Here is a 13,920-nt window from a genome sequence, read left to right as displayed (position 1 = left end):
AAGCCAGGATTCAGACACGGCAAGGACATCAGGGTTGGCAGAGTGTGCTAAAGCAGTGAGTAAAACAAACTTAGGGAGGAGGCTTCTGATGTTGACATGCATGAAACCAAGGCTTTTTCGATCACAGAAGTCAACAAATGAGGGTGCCTGGGGACATGCAGGGACTGACACATTTTCATACACCAGGGGTGGTTCCCAGATAGACTAAACCTAGTCCTGGACTAAAACACAAGCTCAATGGAAAATCTCCAAGAAACAGATTTTAGTACAGGATTAAGTCTAATCTGTGTCTGAAATTTAAAAAAGCCCCTAAAAGACATATACACTCATACAAAAATCTGCAACCCCCACCTTTTAACAGATACATCTTTAATATAAATATACAGTGTTAAAACAAAAATGGTTGAAATTACCATATAATCAATTGTCAGAGTACAGGAGTCAAGATGTGCATGGCACTGGTCTTACTCTCACAAACAGCAAAATGAATACCAGAGACAGATGTCTGCCATGAGCAAGATGAGCTCAACTGATACACAGGTTTAAATAGATATATAACTACATGACATTAACTCTGTAGCAGTTGTTTAAGTAATAAAAGGGGGAAAATAAGAGACAGTAGATCAGAGTCAACTGCAAATCAATTCCATATGCTATTTTTTCTTTTTCTAATAATATTTTAAAGACATTCTCTGGTACTTTGGCAACTAAGAAAGTATTTTGTAATCCTTCCGCTTTGGGATGGATGTGTCAATGTGTAGTTCATACATGCATAATTTATGAGCAGAATTACTGTTTTACCTCAATTAGCCACAAAATCTCTAGTGGGCCAGCCCCTTAGCAATGTGACAGCTAGCAATGTGACAGCTAGCAATAGGCCTGCCCAGTGTTCTCCAATGAGGTTGCAGGGCGGGCCCAACAGCTCAGTGAGTGAGAGAGTAATAGAGAGAGTGAGTGCGAGCAATGAAGTGGCGCACATATCTGCATATGTGACGTAGTACGCAATCTTCCGGGACTACTTTTGGCTCATAAGTGCTACTTTCAGAACTACTGGCTAAAAAGTATAAAAAAGTAGCAGAGAATCTTTTTAAGTCCACCATAGTTGAATGAAGATAGACTCTTGTTCCCATTCCAGAAGTAGGTATACTGTGAACCAACTCTAATACAGTACCAGTCTGACCATCTGCAAAGCACTAAAGATACAAAATCAACTTAATATTACTGTTGCATTATTGAATGTAAACATTTGATTTTAAACTCTAAATGATCAAAATAACATCAAAAAGCTACACAAACAATAATTTAACTAAATACCTAAACACTATTCAACTCGATGAGGAACTTATCAAACCAAAATTATGTGTAGCTCAACTAGAACATTTTGCCCACTCACCCAATGTGGCCCTTTCACCAAAGGTACGCTGCCCCTTTTATACATAAAGAAATACATCAGGCTGCAATGAGGATAGACACTCAACACTAACAGGATGAACCACAAATAGCTCCAATTTTTGATCTAGATATATAAGATATATCAACAGGGATATATCTTTGAAATTATTTAGAAAAATCTATAAAGCACAACTGAAAACTTGTACTCTCTCTATTGAACGAGTTATGAAAGGCCTTTGGTTCTTGTAGTCAATAGAATTCCCCTGCTACTCTAAATCAGATCGGAGTACACCCCAGGTCCATACACAAGATACAACATACCAACTGTCTGACAGACTTACTGGGGTCAAACTCTGATCAAGGCACCAAGGACTAAAAACCTCAAGTGGTGTCAGCATTGTTTCTCTAAACTAGACACAAACATTAAAATACCACAAAATTGGCATCAGAGGAAATATTCATAAATGCCTGCCTCATAAAAGAAAGAAAAAAAGGAACAAGTACAGTAGGTGTGCAAATCCTGTCAGTGTTTAAGACTCGCAAACAGGAAGTATATATATAGGACTCAAACACTGTTTCCTGGGGTGTATTCATTGGTGCACATTGTAGCAAAGCATTTCGCAATGGAAAAATGGTTTGCAATGACAACTACAGTTGCTATTGTACAAATTCAGATAGGTCCCTTCCCATTTCGTTCCATTTGACAATGAATACACCCCTGGCTGTTGTACTGTGTGAATGACTAGAAATCAGAGCGCAACAGATTTAAGGCACATCTTTTATCCAATCCTTTTCAGGAAATTGGTGGATTGTTGTAAGCACTCTAATTTTTGTGTAATAAAGTTAGAAGCACGAAAGTTGTATGATGCATACAGAACAATATAATGGTGTCATCTAAAGGCAATGGCAGTGTTTCAAAGTGTGTGTGTGTGGGAGTCGTTACGGAGTTTATAGGATTAGTCTTTGATTGTGTGTTTGAGAGTATCCTCCCATAAGGTAGAGTGGTGTAGTGATTGTTGGTGTTGGTCATGAGTCTGTTATGTGCAGTTGAGGTTGTGTGCAGGTGTTCAGGCAGCTTGGCTGGGCCTGGGTTAGGGGTAGGATAGGACTGGGCAGCCCTTTGATAGATGCCCCAACATCACATTCCATCTCCTCATCATCCATTGGCACTTGCTGGCCCCCAGAGTCACTGGCAGAGTGGGCTAAGGAATCCTCAGTCCCCTTCACCCTCTCTGATATGCCGTCGCCCATCTTTATGGTATTACACTGTTTTTCTATCCTCTCTAGTTTCCTCCCCTCCATCTCATCTTTCTCTGATTGCGTTTGTACACCATCCTCAATGATAACGGTTTCAACCTCCTCCCTCTTCTCTTCTTCCCTATCCATCTTTACAGTTTCTCTCTCTTCCACTTTCGCCTGCTTTGTCCTTACAGAGCAGTCTTCCTCAGGCTCCACCAAGCTGCTCTCCCTCAGGTCCTCTTCCACCTTCACCTGGATTGCTGGCTCAGAGTCAGACGTCCTGCCCTGGTTCTCCAGGGGGGTGTCTCCCCAGGCCTCCCCAGACTTGGTGAGGAAAAGCTGGGTAGGTGTAGTAGAGGTGTTTGGGCTGGTGGTGGTTGTGGTGTGCTGGGGCAGCTCCAGGAGGAAAGCCCTGGCCCTGCTGGGTGAGCTCAAGTCCTCAGCCTCATCACACGACTCCACTCTACGACTTTTAGCTAAGGGGAGTGTGGAGTCACCATTATCCTGATCCCCTGAAGACATCCTGTAGTCAGTTTCATCAAAGGCAGATCTTTTGGTGGTGTAGCACTTGCTGAGGTTGAGGGGCAGGGCCTGCTCTGGGGGAGGGGTGACAGGCAGATGTGGCTTGCTACTCAGGTCCTGGGCTAAGACCTCCGACAGCCGCTTGGTGAAAGAGTGGAGCTGGGCCGAGCCCAACCGCGTACGCATCAGCTGGCGCACCTGCAGGCTGCAGTCCAGGTCCAGGGGGAGGACCCGGAGAGGGGGCAGGGGAGGCCTACTGCTACGGACCTCCCTGGTGCTGCTGCGACCCCCCCTCTGGGCTTCCTCATCCAGCCCGCACCCCCAGCACTGGTGGTGGGACTGATGGTGAGACTGGGGGTGGGGCTGGTTCCCATTGAGAAGGGTGGTGTTTGGGCTCCCTGTCTTGGCCTGGAGGTAAAGGCTGGAGGGCTGGTGGGAGGCAGGGTTCTGGGGGGTTAGACCAGGGGTGTCCAGGCTAGTGAGGCCCAGTCGGCTCCTAAAGAGATCAAGGGTACAGAGGCCTTTAGTGGGGCTGAACCCTCCGAAGGACGCCCCTGTGTGGAGCCTGGGGAGAGCAGGCAAGAAAGTGGCAGGAGACAGAGTGGGTGATGGTGCTGGAGAATCCCCGTTCTCCATCTTTACCTCCCTTTCGGTTTTGGGCAGGAGGAAGGGGGCAGACATGGGAGACAGGTCTGGGGTTAGTGGCAGGTTGGCCAGGTTTAGCCCCTGGAGCACAGACAGGGACTCGAGAGAGGGGGCCTGGAGAGGGGGCTGGGCCACAAGGTCCAGGCTAGGTTTAGCTGGGGGAGACAGTACCACTGGACTGGCCTTGGAGACTAGGAGTTTGACCTGGTTCTTTTTGCCTGGAGGTCTACCACGGCCTCTCTTCACTACCACCACACCGTCTGGAGAAATAGTCTAGTGAGAGAGATGCCATACATGAGGAATTCTCATTTTAGTCTCTATAACATCATAGAATACACTCATACATTCATTTACATCAGATTCAGATCAAGACATAACGAGTGATGACTGCATATTAAATATCAAATGACTGACATGTACTGAGCAAGTCAAAAATGATGAACTGTATGTAGAGTGAGAGATTAGCAGACAGACTCACTGGAGGGGTAGGGGTTACAATCTTCTCCTGGTTGGTCTCTGCTCCTCTCCCCTTCACCAGCGGTCTCCTCCCACTCATCCCCCTAACCTGGGTAGGCCCAGAGGATGCTGGGAGTTTTAGTTCTGCACCACCTCCGTTTCTGTGCTCCTCGTAAGGAAGAATCAGCCTGAGGGAAACACACAAAGCCAAAAGTTTCAGAATAAAAAACAAGTTTTGTAAGGAAACACCAAGGCCAAGAAGCCTCAACTGCTGGTGATTCCCATCAAGTACATTAACGGCATCATTCTAGAACTACAATCTTTTGAAAACTTTTAATGAATAGTTTCAGCCCTGACTCAGTGTTTCTCACAGCTGAAGCACGGGTAATAGTTGTGCACATGGTTATCTTTTGTCACAAGAAGAATATACATACTTTAGGTGGGGCACAATGTAAACTAGTCTGGCACCAGCAGTGTTCCTGCCTTACCTCTCATAGTGCCTCCTGGTGCAGGTGGCAGCGCTGGTGCTGCCCGGGCATCCTCCTAGTTCATTATACACTTTCTTCCACAGACGCTGGGACGTCACCTACAGGAGAGATGGTAAAGAGTTTAAAAGCATTTTTTAGACAATTACATTTTTTATAAATGGTTCTAAGTAATTTGCTCAGACATTGCGATCTATCCACTATTGTATAAGATATGTGGCTGATAAAGAACGATGGCTTTCACTACTCACCCTCTCATGGCCCCCCAACTGTTTGACTACAGAGTACATGACAAACAAGTCAACTGTGGACACACACAGGTAAGAGTGTTAAAGCATACTATAGGTCCTAAGAGCTGTGACTGACTGTCTGGTTTACATCACTGACAGATAAACAGCTTGTTCAAAGACATAACCACATGGTGGGAACATTTTATTTAGTTCCGTAGGGAAAACGCACTTTATATTCAAAGTCTTTGGTATGAATGTTAATGGTTGTTGATGTAGTCATCAGTGAGTGACTCACTCTTCTTGAAGCCGAGGTTGGGCACCTTGCTGATGGGTGAGCCGCAGCGCTCCATGTAGCAGTAGAGTTGATCCAGGAACATCTGCTCCTCAGGGTGGGGGAGACAGCCCCCCTCTCGTTGCATCTCCACACTGCCCATCACATTTTCCTACAGGATACATAATGTTTTCACCATACTACATGTGGTAATGCTGTACAGTCCCATTTCTTCCCCCCCCCCTTTTTTAACAGTCCCATTTCAGTTGGTGTCCATTAACAAATTATGTGGAATTTTCATTTCTAAGAATAGTAACTACTTGGCATAAATAGTGTGTTGTGATGCATTTCATAACAGGAAAACCTCAAGGTAATTACTAGGATATAAAGTGATTTTTAAGTGAATATGAGGTTAATAATAAGACATATGAAAGTAACTGGAAGAAGTTGGTATGTAGCCATAGCAAAACTTTATAGAACAAAACAAATTGTACCGTTATTCTTTCTATCCAGGACTCTGATTGGTTGAGGGCTGGTGGCTCCACAGCTTTCTGGCCTTCTGGCCTTCCTCTTCTCTTGAGGGGTCGCCCCTTCAAGCTGAGGGAGGTGCATCCTGGGAACGAGACAGAGAGGCATGTGCCTCAAAAAAAGATTGTATTTTTGTATATCCCATAACTTCAGCACATTATGTCCACAACATACAGTAAATTAGTCAGTCAATAAGATAACAGTTTGATCTGGCATTAATTAATAAAAATGTCTTTGTCATCACATTTTAGATGCCATTGCCCAATTAGATTTATAAAATCAAATCACTTTGGCAATGGCCACACAATGGCCACATTTACAGTTCATCAACATAGAGAGATCAAGTTCCCCCAGCCAGCCACTCACCCAGCTGTGTCCAGACACTGGTGTTGCTATCCAGGGTGGGGTGGTTGAAGGTGTCCCTGCAGTAGAGGACCCGGGTGTTGTGTTGGGCCACCCTGATCCCCCCCAGGGCCAGCAGATGGGGATCCTGCAGCCCCAACACCATCCCGTCCTGAATGCGTCTCTGCAGGGAGCGGAAGCGGCAGTACTGGGGGTAGCTGAGCACCTTGACTCCCAGACGCGCACTCTCACCCTTCTCTTTGAGTGATGCTGGGGGTCCATTGGTAATGATGGGGGTAGGTTTGTGATGACTGTTAGTCTCGCTGGATTTCTGGCTTCCTCCTTTCCATCCTGGAGGTTCAGGACAGGTCCACCTCACCAGATCCTCCACCCGCACCACTATCTTCTTAGAGACGGCCAACACCTCATCCTGAGGAACACACACACGCACTCTTTAAATTGGTGCATACCGTAAAAGAAATGGCCACCAAACATTTTAAGAATCAAGGAAATACTTCACATGATATAAGTCAGAGTGTCAATAGCCTGTGGCACATGAGGAGCCATCAGACCCCCTACTCCTCCCAACACATTGTTATTAACATAGGACTGTAGCGAAATAGGAATCAACTTTGGAAAATCTGGGATTCATAACAACTCATTATTTACATCACAGCAACAACCACCTGGGAAAATAAATACATCTCATGTAACTAGTCTTTGCCATACTTGTGCATTATTAAAACTGAAAGTTAAAAAAAACGACTTGAATGAAAATGCATTTAACTACACATGAATTGTCTAGGTTAATAACAAAATGTTTCACTTGAATGAGGGGAGAAGTGACACAACAATCTAAGGATTCCTGCTCAAAGTTATCGGTGGTTAAACAAGTCGGCTAAATGCCAGGCACACACAATCCATTATTACGTCAACCCAAGCCACATTTTTCCTAAGCAAGAAATGATCTTGCACAATACAGTATGTCCTTTCATGAGTTATGCTGTGTATGATCTACTAGTCTAGCAATGACAGATATGGACTGTAATTTTGTGTGATTCTAAGTACTTCTACGTTGAACAGAGAAAATGACACCCACATTCAGTGTTTACAGTAATGTAGATTTGAATAGCAGAGTTGTGAAAATTATTGAAAATTCCTAAACGATGAAAACGATATACATTCATTCTTTCTACAAAAATAAATATTTTGAATGTATCTATCTATCAGAACCCCCCCCCAAAAAAACTTGTGAGGAAACATCAGACCCACACCCCTTGGTTGCCCCCAAATTATGTCTACATTATAGAGCTCAGTGGCCCCCCCTAACCTCTCCATGCTCTCTGGTCCTGCCCTTGGGAGTATCCTCAGGGAGGAAGTAAAGTCTGGAGCTGGCCAGTAGATGGCGTTGGGCCTGGTCCTCCCACAGTAAAGTCACCTGAAATAAGAAATACAGTTATTTAGCAGATTATTTTATCCAGAGCGACTTACAATTAATACGTAATCAGTACATGTGACAAGAAGGAATGAAACTCAAAACTCTGGGTCTTGTTTAGGAGGTTGCAACGTTACAGACTGCTCAAAATCAGGTAGAAATCCTCAGTGAAGAACAAATGATTATGTATCCATCTGCAACGTTTTGCACATTTCACCACCCTGAATACACCCTGGTATGGAAGTATCATGCGCTAACTAACGGAGCTATGGGAAGTCGTACCTCAGCAATGCACACAGGTTCTTGGGGGCCACAGCGGACATAGTAGAACTCCCCCAGTTTCCAGACCAGTGCAGGGGCCCCAGCCAAGGCCTCACAGCTCACTGACTTATAGAAGGCAAAGGATCCACGCAGGCAGGAGGGAGCACCTAACCACTGAGAGCAATTTTCACAAAAAAAGAAAGAGCGGTTAGAGTCATTTAACCATTCCCGTCTGTTCAATGTAACTAGGCATGTGATTTGAGTCAACCTCGGACCATAATGTACACTGAACAAAAATATGAACGCAAAACGTAAAGTGTTGGTTTCATGAGCTGAAATAAAAGATCCCTGAAATGTTTCATATGCACAAAAAGCTTATTTCTCTCAAATTTTTTACACCCCTGTTAGTGAGCATTTCTGCTTTGAAAAAGATCATCCATCCACCGGACAGGGGTGGCATATCAAGAAGCATGATCATTACACAGGTGCATCTTGTGCGGGGGACAATAAAAGGCCACTAAATGTGCACTTGTGTCACACAACACAATGCCACAGATGTCTCAAGTTGAGGGAGTGTGCAATTCAAATAAAATGTTTGTCACATGCGCCGAATACAACAGGTATTGTGAAATGCTTACTTACAAGCCATAACCAACAATGCAGTAAAAACTACAAAAAATAAGAAATAAAAGTAACAAATAATTAAAGAGCAGCAGTAAAATAACAATAGCGAGGCTATATAAAGGGGGCATGCTGACTGCAGGAATGTCCACCAGAGCTGTATGTTAATTTCTCTATTATAAGCTGCTTTCGTTTAACAGCAAAACCATATGTACTGTCACCATTTATTTTCCGCAATTATACTGGGAGCAATAATCCTGTGACTATGTCTTGTACAGCCCAACTGACATCTGCTATATAAATCAACTTAATTTAAACAGAAAATACTTAATTTGATTAGTACAACTAACTTGTGCCCCTCACAAATGTCTGTAACAGACAAGGAAAGCATAATTTACATTTCAAAACTCAAACTTTTTTCAAGTTTGAATTAAATATAGATGTTATTTATCCCATCAATGTGTACATTCTGACTATCAAACACAACTCCTTACACACAGACACCCCTTCACATCACACAAATTATTAATTTGGCCATGAACATACACCTTCAGATTCTACCCAATGTTCTTGGCAAAGGCCTGCATTACTCCCCATTTATCAACATTAGTTAATATGTACAGCGCATTCCGAATGTATTCAGACCCCTTCCCTTTTTCCACATTTTGTTATGTTACAGCCTTATCCTCAAACTGATTAAATATATATAAAAAATGTCATTAATCTATACACAATACCCCATAATGACAAAGTGAAAACCGTTTTCAGAAATTTTAGCAAATTTATAAAAAAATAAAAAACAGAAATAGCTTATTTAGATAAGTATTCAGATCCTTTGCTATGAGACTCGAAATTGAGCTCAGGTGCATCCGGTTTCCATTGATTATCCTTGAAATGTTTATACAACTTGATTGGAGCCCACCAGTGGTAAATTCAATTGATTGGACAGGATTTGGAAAGGTACACACCTGTCTATATAAAAGGTCCCACAGTTGACAGTGGATGTCAGAGCAAAATCAAAGGAATTGTCCGTAGAGCTCCGGGACAGGATTGTGTCGAGGCACAGATTCGAGGAAGGGTCCCACAACATTTCTACTCTATTGAAGGTCCCCAAGAACACAGTGGCCTCCATCATTCTTAAATGGAAGAAGTCTGGAACCACCAAGACTCTTCCTAGAGATGGCCACAAGGCCAAACTGAGCAATCAGAGGAGAATGGCCTTGGTCAGGAAGGTGACCAAGAACCTGAAGGTCACTCTGACAGAGGGGAGAACTTTCCAGAAGGACAAACATCTCTGCAACACTACACCAATCAGGCATTTATGGTAGAGTGGTCAGACGGAAGCCACTCCTCAGTAAAAGGCACATGACAACCCGCTTGGAGTTTGCCAAAAGGCACCTAAAGGAGAAACAAGATTCTCTGGTCTGATGAAGCCAATACTGAACTCTTTGGCCTGAATGCCAAGCATCACGTCTGGAGGAAATCTGGTACCATCCCTACTGTGAAGCATGGTGGTGGCAGCATCATTCTGTGGGGATGTTTTTCAGCTGCAGGGGCTGGGAGACTAGTCAGGATTGAGGGAAAGATGAATGGAGAAAAGCACAGAGATCCTTGATGAAAACCTGCTCCAGAGCGCTCAGGACTGCAGACTGGGGCGAAGGTTCACCTTCCAACAGGACATCGACCCTAAGCACACAGCCAAGACAATGCAGGAGTGGCTTCGGGACAAGTCTCAATGTCCTTGAGTGGCCCAGCCAGAGCCCGGACTTGAACCTGATCAAACATCTCTGGAGACCTGAAAATAGCTGTGCAGCGACACTCCCCATCCAACCTGACAGCGCTTGAGAAGAAGAATGGGAAAGCCCCAAATGCATGTGCCAAGCTTGCAGCGTCATACCCAAGAAGACTCGAGACTGTAATCGCTGCCAAAGGTGTTTCAACAAAGTACTGAGTGAAAGGTCTGAAAACTTATGTAAATGTGATATTTCAAAAAAATATATATACATTTGCAAAAATGACTACAAACCTGTTTTTCCTTTGTCATTAAGGGGTATTGTGTGTATATTGACATGGATTTAAAAAAAATCCCTTTTAGAATAAGGCTGTAACGTAACAAAATGTGGAAAAAGTCAAGGGGTCTGAATACTTTCCAAATGCACTTTACAAAAATAAATGCAACATGCAACAATTTCAATAATTTTACTGAGTTACAGTTCATATAAGGAAATCAGTAAATTGAAATAAATGTATTAGGCCCTAATCTATGGATTTCTGGACAGGGATGTAGCCATGGGTGGGCTGGGGAGGGCACAGGCCCACCCACTAGGGAGGCAGGCCCAGCCAATCAGTATGAGTTTTCCCCCCACGAAAGAGCTTTATTACAGACGTGAAACTGAGGAGTATTTCTCAGCTGTCAGGGTGGCTGGTCTCAGACGATCCTGCAGGCTTAGAAGCCGGATGTGGAGGTCCTGTGTGTTTAGATTTGGTCTGCGGTTGTGAGGCCGTTTGGACGTACTGCCAAATTCTCTAAAATGACACTGGAGGTGGCCTATGGTAGAGAAATTAACATTCAATTCTCTGTTGGACATTCCTGCAGTCAGCATGCCAATTGCAAGCTCCCTCAAAACTTGAGACATCTATGGCATTGTGTTGTGTGACAAAACTGCACATTTTACAGTGGCCTTTTATTGTCCCCAGCACAAAGGGCACCTGTGTAATGATCATGCTGTTTAATCAGCTTCTTGATATGTCACATCTGTCAGGTGGATAGATTATCTTGGCAAAGGAGAAATGCTCACAAACAGGGATGTAAACAAATTTGTGCAAAACATTTGAGAGAAATAAGCTAATTGTGCTTATGGAAAATTTCTGGGACCTTTTATTTCAGCTCATGAAATATGGGACCAACAATTTACATGTTGCATTTATATTGTTGTTCAGTATAGTTTGCACAGTCTATGTCTCTATGTGTGAGTGACCTCGCTGCAAGTGGCCATAAATTACAATGGCTAAATACAGTGCCCTTCTGCTCGCCACTCTGGCATCATGCCACTTTAGCATTACCATGCACCAAAACACATTCCAAAGTATTCATCTACTTAGTAGGCAACTCATAGATATGGGCCTCCATGCATATTCTATAGTTTTTTTGGATGGGTATAAAATAAAAAATTATACAATTTATCTATGCAAAAAAAAAAAACTTTTTGGGGTGTTTCATCCAAAACTATGAAGAAACGTGCTGTAATAATGTTTAATTTATATAAAGTTTTTTTTTTTTTTTTTACTCTGAAGGCCTAATCTAAAAAAAAAAAAGAATAGGTTGGTCCATTATCTTTGAGTTTATTTGAGTTTTTTTTTTTTTTTTTTTTTTATTTTTTTTTTTACCGTTTGAGTTTATTTTATTTTTACAGGGACAGTGCACATTAATCAACGTTTCAGTAAAAGTGCCGGTTTTAGCCAGCCGGCTAATTTTCAACCGCAGTCCCTGGGCAGGTTATTAAAAACAATTACAATATAGACAATAGCAACATAGAACAAGACATAGCATACAGACATAGCAACATAGGACAAGCAGGATCTTCTAAAATTAACACCACTGTAGGCCTATTATAGGGCCTAGCCCAGATGCCTAAATGCGGAAATGTTTCAAATTCGCACCCTTCGTCCTCACCCCACCCCACCCCCTCTTGTGGGCAACCCCGTCCCCTACCTAGTGTAGCAGGAACAGAACACGTTGATCACTTGGCCAACTAGTGGTGAAAATTAAGTAAGGTTGATTCTACAGTAAAGCCACAAAATATAAAAGACTGGGTTTTCAATTTTTAGAGTGGATTTTTAAATAGAAACACTAACCAACAGATAGGATTACGTCAATGCTCGTGATGAAATTAGAATGGCACTGCTGTTCCAGGAAGAGAGGAACTAATAGAACATGTGTTCTATCTGCAAAAGAACATTATGTGACCTTGGATATCATAATATACAAATGATCGTTTACACAATATTACAACATTCTAAGGGGTACAAAAGTACATTATTGGATTTATTTAGAACAGAGGAGGATCCGAGGGACATATAATATTAATGTAGAGAAAACTATGCTTGCTAGGCCTATAACTTAAATACCATCATTAATGATATAGCTTTAATATTTCTGATATTAAATATAAAACCAATGTAGGTTTATTGTTATTGAAGTCTTTCAATTCGACAAACAAAATCATCCTGTGCGTTTTTGTAGGCCTGGTATGATACAATCAAAAATAATCCTCACAATTTCAAGTAAAAAGTACAGCGATTTCCATGACGAAAATCCTCATTCCATTTCGAGCAATACCAAATACACACGAGACATAACGTCTGCGTTTTCTTTTCTATCCATATGTTGGCTATTTGTTCGATAAATAAATTGCTCCACCTAGTTGCATCGATGATGTTGTAATCTTTAATATCACGACACTGTAAATTTAAGATATTTGTTTTCGAATTACTCAAAACAAGGTTAAACTACACCATTGATTTAGTTGAAAAACAAAATAATCCTAATATTGTCGAATCGTCAGATAAAAACGTCCTTTAATGTGGGGGTGGGGGTAGAAAACGTAGGTAGTCGACACGACACAAAGCAATTAATCATTAACAGGAAGAAAATATAGAAATATTGAAGTTGAATTACATTGCAAACGCTGGTAAATAAAATCGTAAAATCCTGTTAGCGAAATATGGGGCTTTCAAATATCTTAGCGATCTATTTTCTCCACTGGAAAGTTGTGACTCATTCAGCTAAGTTGCAATTGCAAAATACTTGTTAGCTTGATAGGACAATCAAGTCTACATTCTAAACAAAATTACAGACTTGAAAACCGCCAAACTGATATCAAAATAAGACCGAAATAGTCGGCTTATTCCCGATGTCAACATGTAAAAGTGGCATGTGTGCGCATAGAAAAATTAGTATTTATCTCTAAACAATATAGTGAGTGTCGGTTTTACCTGTATTGCATTCTGCTCCATTGCAGCCCCACATTCCCTTATTCCCTCTCGAAGCACCCTATCAAGTTACACAGCCGGGTACTCACCGGCACACAACAAATGCACAAGAAAAGGCTCCTCATTTTTATGAAAATAGGACAGGATCTAGGTGTGGCCAAAACTGTTTGCGAGTGGCCTAACTTATTGTTAATATGAAAGTGGATCTTTTTAATGGGAGGACATTTTTCCACTCTGAAATCATTGTTGTTCATGCTTACAAATGTCCTTATTTTATTTTTCACGATGGTGTTGAAATTAAGTTGACAAGTTGAAATTTGTAACAGTGTAGCCTAATATCAATCTTTGAGCTGGTCAGTCCGGCTCCTCGGGTATAACCATGGTACCTACATGGAGACAAATGCCTGATGATCATTTTAAGTAATCGTGACTTGTATTTTACACTATACCACACTGGGAGAAAAGGTGAGCAAAGACGTGATAAGTGTTATGGCTTAAGAA

The 13,920-nt window shown here is 42.2% G+C and overlaps 1 protein-coding gene across 1 annotated transcript; it reads right to left on the bottom strand.

Moving 5' to 3' along the window:
- Positions 1 to 349: 349 nt before the first annotated feature.
- On the bottom strand, positions 350 to 13,532 carry LOC120057034 (AT-rich interactive domain-containing protein 5B-like). Its single transcript, XM_039005403.1, has 10 exons — positions 13,423 to 13,532; positions 7,828 to 7,980; positions 7,441 to 7,548; positions 6,135 to 6,540; positions 5,735 to 5,853; positions 5,265 to 5,412; positions 4,991 to 5,043; positions 4,743 to 4,840; positions 4,277 to 4,442; positions 350 to 4,071 (listed from the first exon to the last, which is right to left on the bottom strand). The coding sequence occupies exons 1-10, from the start codon at positions 13,441 to 13,443 to the stop codon at positions 2,419 to 2,421; spliced, it is 2,925 nt and encodes a 974-aa protein (XP_038861331.1). The 5' UTR covers positions 13,444 to 13,532; the 3' UTR covers positions 350 to 2,418.
- Between the last annotated feature and the right edge of the window lie 388 nt (positions 13,533 to 13,920).

Source organism: Salvelinus namaycush, chromosome 12, assembly GCF_016432855.1.
Source record: "Salvelinus namaycush isolate Seneca chromosome 12, SaNama_1.0, whole genome shotgun sequence".
NCBI classification, from domain to species: Eukaryota; Metazoa; Chordata; class Actinopteri; order Salmoniformes; family Salmonidae; genus Salvelinus; species Salvelinus namaycush.
The sequence above is the reverse complement of the archived record's forward strand: the minus strand, read 5'-3'. Positions and strand labels throughout refer to the sequence as shown.